Below are 13752 nucleotides of genomic sequence, written 5' to 3'. Positions count from 1 at the left end.
TACTGAATTGTGAACAAATGTGAACCCAGAAGATAGGGGGTGTGATTTTTTCCCCCCACCTGTGGGGCTGCAGCTTGAGTATTGTGTCCAGTTTGGGCTACGCAGTGTGAGGAAGGCACTGACATACTGGAGCAGGCACAGCAGAGGAATACAGGATGATCCGGGGCTGGAAGGTGTCTCACGTTAGGATGTATTTTTTCAGCCATTAGAAAAAAAGACCAGAGGAATACTGATTGCTGTGGGCAGTGTGGAGAAGAGGAGCCAGATTTTTCACTGTGTGCACCGGAAGGATGAGAAGCTTTGGACACAGATTCAAAAACCCATGTAAAGACAAGAAAAGACTGTTAAATTGAGGATGTTCAAACACTGGACAAGGTTACTAAAAAGTTGTAGAATTTCTATCTTCTGAGATACCCAAAACATGATGGCCCAGAGGTGTGAGCAACCTGCACTAATGAGATCTCCACTGAGCAACGGCTGACTTGATGGCCTCTGGAGCTTTCTTTCCCATATGTATGATTTTATAAAGGATTAAGAGCCATCTTAGTTCATTGCCATTGCTTGTGAGCAGCTGAAGTTCTTCTGCTTCTTGTACTGGAAGAATTGCCATCCTCAGGCTTTAGATAAAAATAATTGGTGCCCAGGAGTGACTGTTGCAAAGCCAGTGTTGGTAGCATGTGTTGCATCAGCTACAGTCAACTGATGTTTTTGTTTCCTTATGTGAGTTTGAGTCATGAAAGGCCACGGCAAGAATGACTTCAGTCCACTTCCAGCTACCTTTCAGATTACAGCATTCATTTTTTCATTACCTGAAGCAAGATATTCCTCATTAATTATGTTTCTTTTAATTATGCTAATTATTATCATAGAGCTCATGAGTGCAACAATGAAGATTTAAGCTGCCATCTATGTATCACTTTTGTAGCTCTCTCAACATTTAGTTGCAAGCAGCACATATCTTTTTTACAAAAAGGGACCAGCCTTACTATGAAATAGCAAGATGTAAAATGTTCTGAGTCTTTCAAACTGCAACAGTCTTTTAAATTGGTGTGGATACTCTCTTTTGTAGGAATGGAGAAAACTTCAGTTGTTGAGAACTTTGTTAACATTAAAGAAATATACTTAGTGTCTGGAAACCCCAGATCTTGACTAAGAGGGTCTGCCTCCTTGCTTTGCCCCCACCATCATTGTTGAAGACTTCTGAGCTCTAGTTTACTTGCTTAAACATAGGTAACCAGTGCTATTTGAGATGTGCTGGACTGTCCCAGGCATCTACATGGACCTGGCAGATATGGCACAGGGTGTAGGAGAAACCATGTCCTTCTGGATGTCACTCTGAGACCAGGCAGGCTGCCCTAGGACATTTATCTCAAGTGGCAGCAGATGCCTATGTTTAGATGACTGAATGTAGTGCTAGGTAATATGACCTCTTACCAAGAAGTGGAGAATAGCTATTATAACAAATTGGTGAGACATTAAAATTAACTTGGTGGTTGTGATCGTTTGTTTGGTGGGATTTTTTGTTTTTATGTTCTGGCTGAAGTTAGCAACCACGGGTATTTCTTTAGAGACAGCTTCAGGCTGTAAAGTATGGATTTTGATTCTCCGTCTATGCAAGATTATTGTCTGGTGTCTTCCACAATTATACTGAGTCTTTAAGGTGTACTTTAAGGTACAGATTCTCTGTGAAATCTGTCTTGAGAATATAAGCCTGTGGAGGGAAACGATTCTTAAATCTTGAAACCATGGTGTTGGCTGACTGCCTGCGTTCAAATTTTCTAGCTCACTGTGTGCAAGTTTTCTCAAGATCTTTATACTGAAATCCTCTTGGTTTATAGTATAATCCTTTTAGGGTTATATAAGAGATTAAATTAAGGCATGATACTGTTAGTAGCAACAGCCTAAATGTTATATGGTGTCTTTAAATTAAAAAAAAAAAAAAATTAAAAAGTATTATCTATCTTCAAGGCTTGAACACAGCCTTTTGGGCAGAAGGATCATAAATACTGCCCAGTAATACTAAAAGGGGTGATTTTTTCCTCTCTCTCTTTTTTCCCCACTCAGTTGTATATTTCTACTGTTTCTTTTGTGCTGACCTTAGGTTTTGTTGTTAGGGATTTGGATTGGGAAATTAATCCAATTGAGGAGATTTTTTTCCTTTTTATCTTATTATATATCTTGAAATATTAGTAGTGTGCACATGCATTGTGCTTCCTGATCATTGCAATATTTTGTTATTTGTAATGCTTCTCCAACACAGATAAGATCTAATAAATGTTTCATATAAATCATATCTTGCTAATTCTGCTCTTTTACAATGTATCCTTTATGGAAGAAAGGACAAAGCTGTATTTTTTAAAGAGCATAATTTCATTTCTCTTTACCTGATAAACCAACAGTATTAAACAAAACATACACATTAAATAGTGGTTTTGCTTTACTTCCTGGCAGTTTTGTGCAGTCACACAGGAAAAATAGCAGGCCAGACTGCAGTACAATAGGTCCAGAATTATACTTGAAGATCAACTTTAAAAAGCCAACCAAAAAAACCCCAAACAAACAAAAAAATATTTAGGATTTGTAACTGAACACAGTTGTATGTTTTTGTTTACTGCATGACTTGAAAGATTGACATGTAATAAAAATGAGTGGTAATTATAGAAGCTGCCACATGAGATTTATTTTTGGTTTAGTTCCATGATGCTATGGTTGCTGAAGTTGGTATGCTACTTCTTTGCTCTTGATTGACCCTGATCCAAAAAACAAAAAACCCCAGCAAAATCCGCACAACAAAATACCCATAAAAACAATCAAACAAACCAAAAAGCAAACAGCTCCTGCCCAAAAAACAGAAAATGTCTTTTAAATGAATTTATAATGCTGCTTGTGTTTAATGGACATCTGTAAGCAAAAACCAGGTTTTTCCTTTTAAACATGAATCTTTGATGGGTTTTTGCTCTTGAATATATCTCAGAAATACCAGTCTTATCAGAGTGATTTGTAATTTTATACCTGATCTACAGATATTTGACTTAATATTTTTATAGCAAATGTGTAATTTCAGAACATCGGGGAAAACCTTGGGTGTGCAGTCAGATAATTCAACTCCCAGCAGTTAACTACAGCCATGGCAATGTAGTAGTTGCACTTTTGTCAGTTGTGTGTATTTCCATTAGTTTCTGCATTTTTCTGGAGTTAAATTTGATCTCCACTGCCCTCTGTCTAAAAGTTGGCCTGGGTGGGGTCTTAGGCTGAGTCTTATATTAGGGTATTGACAGCCAATTATGATACTTTAGAGTACGTATAACTAACAACTTAATAGAACATGCTGTCTTGTTAGAGCCAAAGCTAGTTGTCAAGGATGGGACAGTGCTGGTAATGGCTATTTTAGTTGCCCTGTCATAGGATCTGAACCTGTTAGCTCCATCATCTGACTGTCAGGTAACTGCTGGTAACTTAATTATGTGCTTTAGTTATGTTTTGAAAGAAAAAAAACCCTTTGTTGGTGAAAGAAAGATTTTATTTAATTCTAGTGATTAATGTGCTTTCAAGGACATTGGTAAGGATTACAGGGTTTTATATATGGCTTTATATATCTGTTAATTTCACAGAGTAAGTTTGGTTGCTGTCATTTAACCCCAACTGGAAGGTTAGCCCCGAACAGCTGCTTGCTCTGTTTCCCCCAGGGGATGGGATAGGGGAAGGAAATCTGAAGAGTAAAAGAGAGAAAACTCATGGGATAAGATAAAGACACTAAGATAAAGCAAAATAAAGAAATCACAGAATTATAATCACAGAATATTCTGAGTTGTAAGGGACCCACAAGGATCAACGAGTCAAACTACTAGCCCGGCACAGGACAGCCCCAAGATTCACACCATGTGCTTGAGAGTGTTGTCCAAACACTTCTTAAATGCCTGTTTCAGTGCCAAACCACCGTCTGGGTGAAGAACCTTTTCCTAATACCCAATCTAAACCTTCTCAGACACATGCTGTCACAGAAGTCATATACCTACTGTCCTTATCTCAACCCATGAGTTTTCTCATGGTTGAATTGAGAAGATAATGTGTGGCAGTTTAAAACCGGAAGATCTGCCTTTGTCATTCCAGTCTGAGGAAAATACAAGGTATGGAAGGAAGAGATCTGTCTTTTTCTGTTTATTTCTTTAGATTTCAGAGCTAATTAACTTGTTAGGCAGTACTTCCTAGAAAGTTTTTAGATTGAAAACATTTTGTACCTTAAGCATTCATCACTTAACTAAAACGATTTTAAATTTCTTCCTTCTTCATTTTAATTGACTTTCTCTTACAACCTGTTGTAAATTGTTTCAGAGTAGTAAGTATTTACCTGTATCTTACTGGAAATAGAAAATGGAGTGTGACATTGGAAGTTAAGAAGCTGAACTAAAAGCTTATGAGTATATGAGTAGTATACCTTTGCTGGGAAGACTTGGAAAGATGTGTAAGCTTTTTTTTCTGTTCATTAAAATAATGGTGTTTTAATGAAGAATAAGAAATTTACTGTTCTCCTAATTACAGTACAAATGTAGTAAAGTTTAAAGGAAAGCTTGCTGACTTTCAAATTACAATAGCATAATATAAAACAACTTAGCTTGTTTTTTAGTCTTTTCTTCACAGAGGAAAAACTGCACTGATTATTTTGTACTGTAAAGTGTAATTTCATGTGAGCCCCTTCCTGTAATAACCCTTTAGCAAGGCAGTCTAGCTCTCTGTATCAGAGGTTTTAAACCAAAAAAATCTGATGGATGCTCTGTGTTGCCTTTCAAGTTACAAATAGTTTAGCTTTGTTTTACAATGGTAAATAATACCCTTCCAGTTTTCTTAAGTTTGTTGCAAATTGGAGGGTGAGTAAACCAAATAACTTCATTCTGAATCTGGAACACCTCTTAGATTTACAATCCAGAATTGATCCTTGACATGAATCAAACATTAATGTTTGTCGACTCAGTGATTTAATAGGAGTAATTATAAAATTTTCAAAAAGTGTCTCCAAATAGCAAAAATAAAGTTCCTCTAATAATAAAATCTATATTTTAAGTAAAGATCATTTTTAAGAAACTATTTTAAAAATAATTTTGGCTTAGAAAAAAACAAAGAAATAAAGTGTAATTTGTAGCTGAACTAGAAATCAGTGAAGTGTCCAGCAAAGGGACTTGATTTTTTGTTCTGAAATGAGATACATGTTTGCATTCCCATTGCAAACAAGTGCTATCCTTGTGCTAGAGCTGAACTGGGTCTGATGAGCCAAGGTGCACTATAGACTTTACCAGACCTTTGAGCTTTCTTCCCACACTCAGGAGATAAATATTTAGCTTGGCCATGACATGTCTTTAACAGGACAACTAAAATCCTCAGTTTGATCTCCAAACCCTGTGGGAAGACAGTTTTCCAAGTCTGCTATGTTTTAACATGAGCTGTATCAGAAGGGCATTCCATATGCAGGCTTCTAAACCAGTTGGTATTTCTTAGGCAAGAGTAAACTAATTGGAAATCCCTAGACAACCTAACCTCCTTGTTTTCAGGTAATTAACTGTAATGTCCAGCAGAGTTGAAGGAAGTGTATGAATTATAGAGGCTAGAAGATCATTAGCAGAGAAGGAGATGATGTTTCCTAGTCAGATGGAGATTATAGCCTTCTTTGTTTTCTAGGTGTTAAATTACATCAATGACATAATTGCTGAACTGTTTCTTGGTCTATATGCTTTTCTTTGTAGTTTGTTTCTTACATCTATGCTAGGTTTTTCTTTTGTTTCATACAGTGTTTTTATTTCCTGGACTTTTTCCTTCTCTCAGTTTTTAGGTTAAGTTGCTGCTTGTTTTATAGTTTCTGGGTATTCCTACCACTGGAACTGACCGCAGTTCTTGTCCAGGGCTAAACTTAATTTCTTTAATTGGAAAAAAAAACCAATTTACGTTTTCTGCTCCAGTTCAGAACTTCTTTTGTCTTTCAAGCTCTGATTTACTAAATTGTTGCAGTTGCCAGGTTGTTAGGTTGGGGTTTTTTGCCTGCTGGAGATAAAATGCTGTTGGTGTCTTAAATTTAATTTTTTTTTCTTTTACAGACTGAGACAACTTTAGGCCTCAGTTCATATCAACAGAAAAGGTAAGCATCTTTCTTAAAGTTTAATAAAGTTTAATTGTAAGGTTTGTGATACTTTTCATAAGAATAATAAAGGTTTAGTGTAAAAAAGATCAAATACAAACCATGTGATTTTTTTTTTCAATTATTTTTCTCATACAGAGGAAATGAAACTAAAATGTGAGGTAGTTTTTAATACTGAACAGCTAAATCATAGAATGGTTTGGGTTGGAAGGGACCTTAAAGATAGCTAGTTCCATCCTTCTGCCATGGGCAAGGTTCCTGTCCCTCACTATCCTATCAATAAGGAATTCCTTCCTAATATCTCATCTAAACCTGCCCTCTTTCAGTTTAAAGCCCTTTATTCCTCTATCACTAAATGACCTTGTGAAAAGTCCCTCTTCACCTCTCTTGTAATCCATATTAGGTACTGGAAGGTGCTCTAGTGTTACCTCAGAGCCTTCTCCTTCAGGCTGAGCAGCCCCTCTCCCAGCCTTTGTAGGAGAGGTGCTTTGTCCCTCTGATCATCTTCATGGCCCTTCATGAGGAAGAAGCTTCACATGTGGAATAAAAAACTGAAGAATTCTTTAATTCCTTTTGTAATGTATATCACAGAGCAATTCTGTATAATTAAACTCAGAACTCTGCTTGTAGATTTCTTTAAAAATCATTTTACTGTAGTTTCTTTCATTGAGGAGAAAGTGGGTTTGTTTGCCTGCTTCAAAAGTTGTTGGTGTCCTTTTGAAGAAAAGTTTGATGTTTTTTTTGATAGATTCTTCCCCACATTCCTTTTTCCCGTCATAGAATCATTAAGGTTGGAAAAGACCTCCAAGATCACCAAGTCCAACCTTCGGCCAAGTGCCACCATGCCCGCTAAGCTATATCATAAATTTCTACATCTACTTGTTTTGTGATCATGATGTCACCTCTTCCCTAGGGAGGCTGTTCCAATGCTTAACCACATGATGATTTTTTTTCCAAATATCCAACTTGAATGTCCCCTGGCACAGCTTGAGGCCATTTACTCTTGTTCTGTCTCTGGTTGCCTGGGAGAAGAGTCTCATCCCTTACATGGCTGCATTCTCCTTTCAGGTGGTTGTAGAGAGCTGTGAGGTCACCTCTGAGCCTCCTTTTCTCTAGACTAAAAAACCCATGACCCTGTCTTGTCCTCTCCTGTCCTGAAGACATAATCTGTTACTGAAGAGCTTGCCATGTATGATATCTGAGAATGAAAATAAGTGGCCTTTTTTTACTCTGGTCCCTGATTTTTCTCTAGAGAATCATCAGATACTCTTGTTTATTTAATGAGTGCATTGAACAGTAACAATGAAGCTTATTTCTTGTACAGTAGCATTCAACAAACTCATAGTGCATTTTCAGTAAATACAGCTATGTTTTTTCCACAACCTGTTTTCTATTCCTTTTCAGGAAATCTAGGAAAAGAATTTTCCATTTCTGATGAGTTCCTGTTTTTCTGTCTGTATAGTTGCTTAATTGCAGGCTTAAGATCCTTCTTTTTGCAAGTTTTGAAAAACCTATGAAATCTCCAGCTGTGGTCAGGAATGCAAACTCACTATGTGCTGCAGTATGTCAGTCAGATTGCAAGTGTGAGAACGTGAATTTTTAGGAATGACAATTGAACTAAAGATAACAATGATTAGTGTATTTCCATGTCTTGGATAGAGCCATACTTTATTGATATTTTTTAAATGGAATAGTATCTTATTTAAATCATCGAGTCTCAATGGCAGAAAGGAAGTGCCTATATTGGCATCCACACATTAGGTGCAATATTTTTGTTTCCCAGAAAACAACTGAATTTGGTGGTTCTTGAGATTGAGGCCATTGACTAGATTGCCTACAGGATTTTTTATTTTAATTTCTCAGCTAAGAAGATTGCTTTCTTTATTGGAAACTTAAGTGTTCTGGAGTGTGTTCTATTAAAACACTGTTTTAGATATCTGAAAACAAATAGTCCATTCCACTTAGGAACGCTGGCCTATTTGAAGTTCACACACAGTGTGATGAAGGTCTGCATCACAAGCTCTCTGATACCGTGTTACATAGTAAATACCAAATTTGCCTTCTGTTTTTCTCTCTTGCTGCTGTTATTGGTTTTGCAGGACTCTTTCCTTTTTTTCTATGTGATTTTTTTTTTAATGGCATTGCTAAAAACAATATTTAATTTCTCTAGATGACTTGTCTTTGCTTGTCCTTATTAGAGATTATAATATCTTCTTGGTATAGCTTGCCAATATTTTTTCCCTATTTAGACAGTTTATTCAGTTCTCTGATCTACTTTTTAGCACTAATTGGAAGGAGGGAAATGAACTAGCAATTTAATTTGTTTTGTTCATGCCCATGGTCAAGTTACAGTGCATCTATTCAAGCTTCTCCCTGTTTCTTTCCCCAGACACTCCCCTTTGGGAATTGTTAGCTTTGAACTTTGTCTGGTATGAGTGTGTTTCCCTGATACAGGGTTAATGTTGACATATCTGAGCCAGCTACTATCTGGGTAGCCTATTAAAAAAAATTGTTGCTCGTATTTTTATTCATCAGCCTTTATAGCAACAGGTACTGCCAGATACTGGAGTGGTTCCATTGTTCAGTGGGAGTTCACTTTCTCACTGAACCTGTGATTAATACCCATATTTCTAAAAAAATTTTAGTTTTAAAAATTAAAATATCTTTTCTGATATATGCAACTCAGCCTTATTTTTAAATATTGAAAAGTTGTGGATGCACTCAGGTTACTTACAGAACATTTTTGGTAAAAAGTCTGCAGTGGCTCTTTCGAGGATTCTGGCACAAAAAGTACCCACTGTGAAGTATTTGCCAATTTGTCATTTTAAAGGTTCACATAGTTATTTTTAGATATGCTTTAATTTGAAATGGAAATAAAGTAGCAGCTTTCTAAGAGTTCATGTTGCTAAAAAAAATCATGAGATCACTTGCTGTTTCACAGCTTAATGCTGCTGTCTTTATTTCTCTACAATTTATGGCACAAGAGAGGAAATAAAACCCTTTAAACAACAGCTAAACTAATGTGGGAAAAATAAATGTGGAGTATGCTTAGATTTAAATTTTCTACAGTAGTAATTAATGATGTTACAGATAAGATTCCACAGAGCACATAACTCCTCCAGAAATCCCAGAACAGCTAGAAAGGTAAGGTGAGGATACAGAGACACAGTTGCTGCCCAGCTTTGCAGAAGTCTTTAAATACTGTATGTGACAAGCATTTTCTTCATCTCCAAGTGCAAAGATGTGCATTGATTATCTAAAATTGGGTGCCTAGTACTCAGCAAAGCATTATGGAAGTGCTGAAGAATGTCCTTAAGACAGAAGAATATTGTGGCTCAGCACAGATGGATACTCATATCAGCTACAGTGTTTGCAGGCATTGCTATTTTGACCGTGTTTATGACAGCATTTGTGACTAACAGTATTGAGACATGAAGTTGCACATCAGTAAATTGCATCTGGTAGTAGGTTACTTCTGGGTAGCAGCAGAACCTTAAGTCAGTAGTTGAGGTAAATGCCCACTCAAATATAGCGTGGATGGAACAGGGAGGATAATGATCCTGCTGAGGGACTGTGTGTAGTTCACTCTCAAGTCTCATTTTTAAAATCAAAATTCTTGCAGAAGGAAAAAGGTATTTAAATCATGGGTTCAGGTGACGCCTGGCCAGTTCTTAGTCTGCTGATGCTTGTTGGCAGGTATTAGCAGTCCTTTCTTCCAGATGCAACTTTTCTTTTTTGTGTTGTTCTTGTCTTTAAAAGTTAGAAAACTTGGAGGGGTAGGGAATGAAAAATGTTTAAATTATGATATAAGACCGGGAGCCATATTTCTACATGCATACAATAGTAATTAACTTCATGTTGTTATGCTGTAAAGTTGCCCTACCCATGGGTGTATCCAGCATTCGGTGAGCAAATGCCCAGCAGAGCAGACATTATAATCATTTCCTAGTCTGCTGCAAGTTGACTCATATTGGGCCCTTTAGTAGGCAAAGTTTGTGCTTGTTCCCGTTTGAATCTTATTATAGTTGTTACTTTTGTTATCATAGTTGGCATTCATTATGATGTCACTGCCTTTACCAAAGTTTAGCCATTTTAAATTTTTTTGTTGTCCAGCTGACTTTCCAGGATAATATAGCTCTGTGGCATGAGAAAATGTTGCCTAAACTTTACACGTACGTGGAGAATTGAGTATGTCCTGATTGTTCAAGTTAGGCCAAGTTACTCTTGACAGTATTTTCAATGCATTTGAAATAAAGATTTTTTTAATATACTTTTGTAAAGATTGTAAATATTTTTAACATTTTTCTATAAAAAGAATTGATATGTCGTTCTACCAGTAATTACCAATACAAAAGAGGTGCAGTCTGACTGTTCAGGATTTTAATTTTGGAAGAAATTGACAGAATTATTTTTAAGATCACTTTGAGTGGTTTTTGTTTAGCATTACCTTGACAATGGAGGTACAAGAGCTTTTTGACCTTTTTAATTTAGAAATGCACTCTAAATGGTTTTTAAAATTAAACTCATAAGACATACGATTCACTTGTTTTATCCTTAAGAAACATAACTGCTAGTATAGTTTTCCAGTTGTATTCTCCTGTGTCCAGTGTCTCTGTAAACTTCATATTGTTGAGCATTTGTTCTATGGTTTGAGGTTTGACTTTAACTGGGAAGGTGTACCTAAGCACTCTCTTATTTGACAACTGTAATGTGTCACAGCTGCACTTAAGAGTAGCAAGAATTTTAGGATTTTTTTTAAGATCTGAATACAGTTTTTCCTCTTGGCATCTTCTTATATCTTCACTTCTGTTGTACTGTGATCTGCACACACATGGCATATGTACAAACAGACACACACATATTTAAGCATATATTAAGGCTGACTGGACGTACTAAGCCCACTCCTGTCCTGATAGTGTTTTATTACTTTTATGTGGACAAAGTTTTTTTTAGTGACTAGGCTCTGTAGCATTGAAGATGTTTTGGCATCCAAACATAGAGAGCTGGAAATTGATTAGCATGCTGTGTATTATACTTGAAGTGTGAAGTTTCAGTTGTGGAATTTTAGAGTGAGTCTTTGAGACATTGTAATTTTATTTAAAAAGCTTTTGATTTGATTTTGATTAAAGGATACAATTAAGATTTCCTAACCTATTCTTAAACTTTTACTCCTGTAAATAGCTTCCTTGTTGAAGTGGTTCTGGGGTATGGAAAGACATCTGAATTTTATCAATAATTAGTTTTCCTGCAATTGCACTGGATGGAATTGGATTGATCTTAGTTCAAGGCCCCAGCTTTCATAAGACAAGCCACATGTGCCTGTCCCGTTTCCTAGCTGCTCCTTCTTGTTGAGGCAGAACCGTGTAGTTCTGGGTAGAGAACTGGGTATGTGGAGTCGCTTTCCTTACCCAGGACAAGTGGTTCCAGCTCTGTCTTTGGGCATCTAGGATTGATACAAAGTCAGAAAACAATGATCTAAAACAAGAATGCTGTTTTAATATCAGAAGAAAAAGTATTTGAAGAAAAAAAAAGAGGCTGTTGGTCTTGCCATTCAGGAGCCATTGATCATCTTCTATTCTTTAGCCTTCCCTGTTTATTTTTTTAATGTTGTTGTCTCCCTGTTTTGTTTTTTGTGTGAATAGGATTTTTACTTGGCTCAAAATAAAGTGTTTCAGTTACAAAGATGCTTAGCTATGGTCACAGTCACATCATTCTGAATAATAAAAAATGTTTCAGTCAATGAAACTGCTTTGTATTTTTTACTTACAAGTTTTGTTGTGGGTTAACTATTGTGCTCTGTGTAACTATACTGATAAAATAAGCCGTAATAGAGAATGCTTCCAGATACTTTGTTGACTTCACTGTTAGGTTGTGTGAGTGCTATTTAAGTTTTGGTCTTCATCTACTAGAATTCTCCTAAAGAGATGCCAGTGGGGGGTTAGTATAGGCAAAGCTAAGGAATGTTTCCAGAGCAGAGTCACTGTCTCCTGGATACTGCGAGTTTTGAACAGTATTGGCTGTTTTCTCACGTGGCCTCAGTACCATCAAATGGGTCCAAGATTGTTTATGTACTAGTACAGAAGTAACTGGAGAAACTCAGGGATGTGTATGTAAAATACTGTTACACATTGGACAATATCCAAAACGTCTTTCATAGCAATGTTTGGATATTGCAATGAAAGATGATGTAAACCTGTTTAGTGTGTTGCTTCACTCAGCCATCATTATATAAACGAGAGGTTTACACTTCAATTATGTCCATTTTCAAGATATGTGCTCTTGCATAATCTTTCTTGGAGACACCACATAAACATGTTATAAAATTACGGTATTCTGACTAGACAAGTTTGTTTTGTTGGTTCTTCTTTTGAATTAGTTGCTTTGCTAGTATTAATGAATATTTTGCTAAGAAAGCACTGTTTGAGATGGGAAGGGAGCAAAAATATGTCATTTAATAGTATCTTTTACAGCATTTCAATTTTTCTTGCAGTGTATCCCTGTATCGGGGAAATTGCCGACCTCTCCGGTTTGAGCCACCAATGCTGGACTTCCATGAACAGTAAGTTGAAAAAGTTGAAAAGTCTTTTGATCTGCTTAGTTATACAAATTTTTAAAAACCAACCAAGCAAACAAACAAACAAAAAAAACCCAAAAAAAACAACAAAAAAACCCACCAAAAAACAAACAAACAAACAAAGCCCCAAAATAAAAACCAACCAAACAAAAAAACTCCCCACCCACCACAAAAACCAAACAACAAGCAAAACCCCAGAAAAAAAATAGGAACAGCATTTAAAACTGATGGAGAAGGTTGTATACATAGATTGCCTTAATAGATTGTAAGTGTGATTGACCTACAGAGAGATGCTGTACTCAGTCTTAAGCAGCATGTAGCAACCTGTCAACTGCCGTGGTTTTGATTATGTAGGTACTTGTGCTTTTTAGGTACTTGTACAGCTGCTCTGCAGAGTGGGCAGTTTTAAGTCTGGAACGTGATGTCCTGAGGTGAGATTACCTTTCTGCTTGAATGTAACCCACGTCAGGGAGCACGTACCCTAGCATATCAGTTTTACTGTTGCTTTGGTGGCAAAGAAACTGACGGTGGATCTCCATTAGAACAGTAATGTTGAGTTGTGAAAATACAGCCTCAAGGAGAACAAATAGCCTCCAGGAACCTAGCTCCATGCTCTCTACCTTGCAGCTGGTTTCTGTTTCCATTAAACAAAAGGGAGGAGGAAGGAAATTAAACATTTCATCAATGTACCTGTTTGTAATCAGTTCCTCTGAGAATTACATCAGTGTTAACTCGTCTTACCATTACCTAATTATTTTGTATAGGTAGCTCCAGTCCCTCTTCTTCCCAACAGTCAAAATTGGTTCTGGAGTTGGTGTTCATAGAGCCTCTTTGTATGATTGATACTTTGACCAACATAAACTGCAGTGAAGTCATTTCAAATACTTTGTTATCAGTTCAGCCTGGAAGAATGAAAACAGCCCAGGTGTGCCTCAGCACAGCATTGCTTCCCCCATCCTCAGCCAGTACTGCTGCTGCAAGAAAGGCTGTTTCATTTACAGACAAGCCACAGATAATTAATAAAAATATAGTACCCTTTTCTGTTGTACAACAC

At 36.6% G+C, this 13752-nt stretch overlaps 1 protein-coding gene across 1 annotated transcript in view; it reads left to right on the top strand.

Annotated features, from left to right (window-relative positions):
• The window catches only part of TMEM131 (transmembrane protein 131), a 94561-nt gene that overhangs the window by 25348 nt on the left and 55461 nt on the right, over positions 1 to 13752 (top strand). Inside the window, exons 3-4 of the mRNA XM_069006087.1 lie at positions 6084 to 6124; positions 12615 to 12683. Of these exons, the coding sequence (XP_068862188.1) occupies positions 6084 to 6124; positions 12615 to 12683 (110 nt within the window). The remainder of the gene's footprint in view (positions 1 to 6083; positions 6125 to 12614; positions 12684 to 13752) is intronic.

Source organism: Aphelocoma coerulescens, chromosome 1 (assembly GCF_041296385.1).
Source record: "Aphelocoma coerulescens isolate FSJ_1873_10779 chromosome 1, UR_Acoe_1.0, whole genome shotgun sequence".
NCBI lineage: Eukaryota > Metazoa > Chordata > Aves > Passeriformes > Corvidae > Aphelocoma > Aphelocoma coerulescens.
The sequence above is the reverse complement of the archived record's forward strand: the minus strand, read 5'-3'. Positions and strand labels throughout refer to the sequence as shown.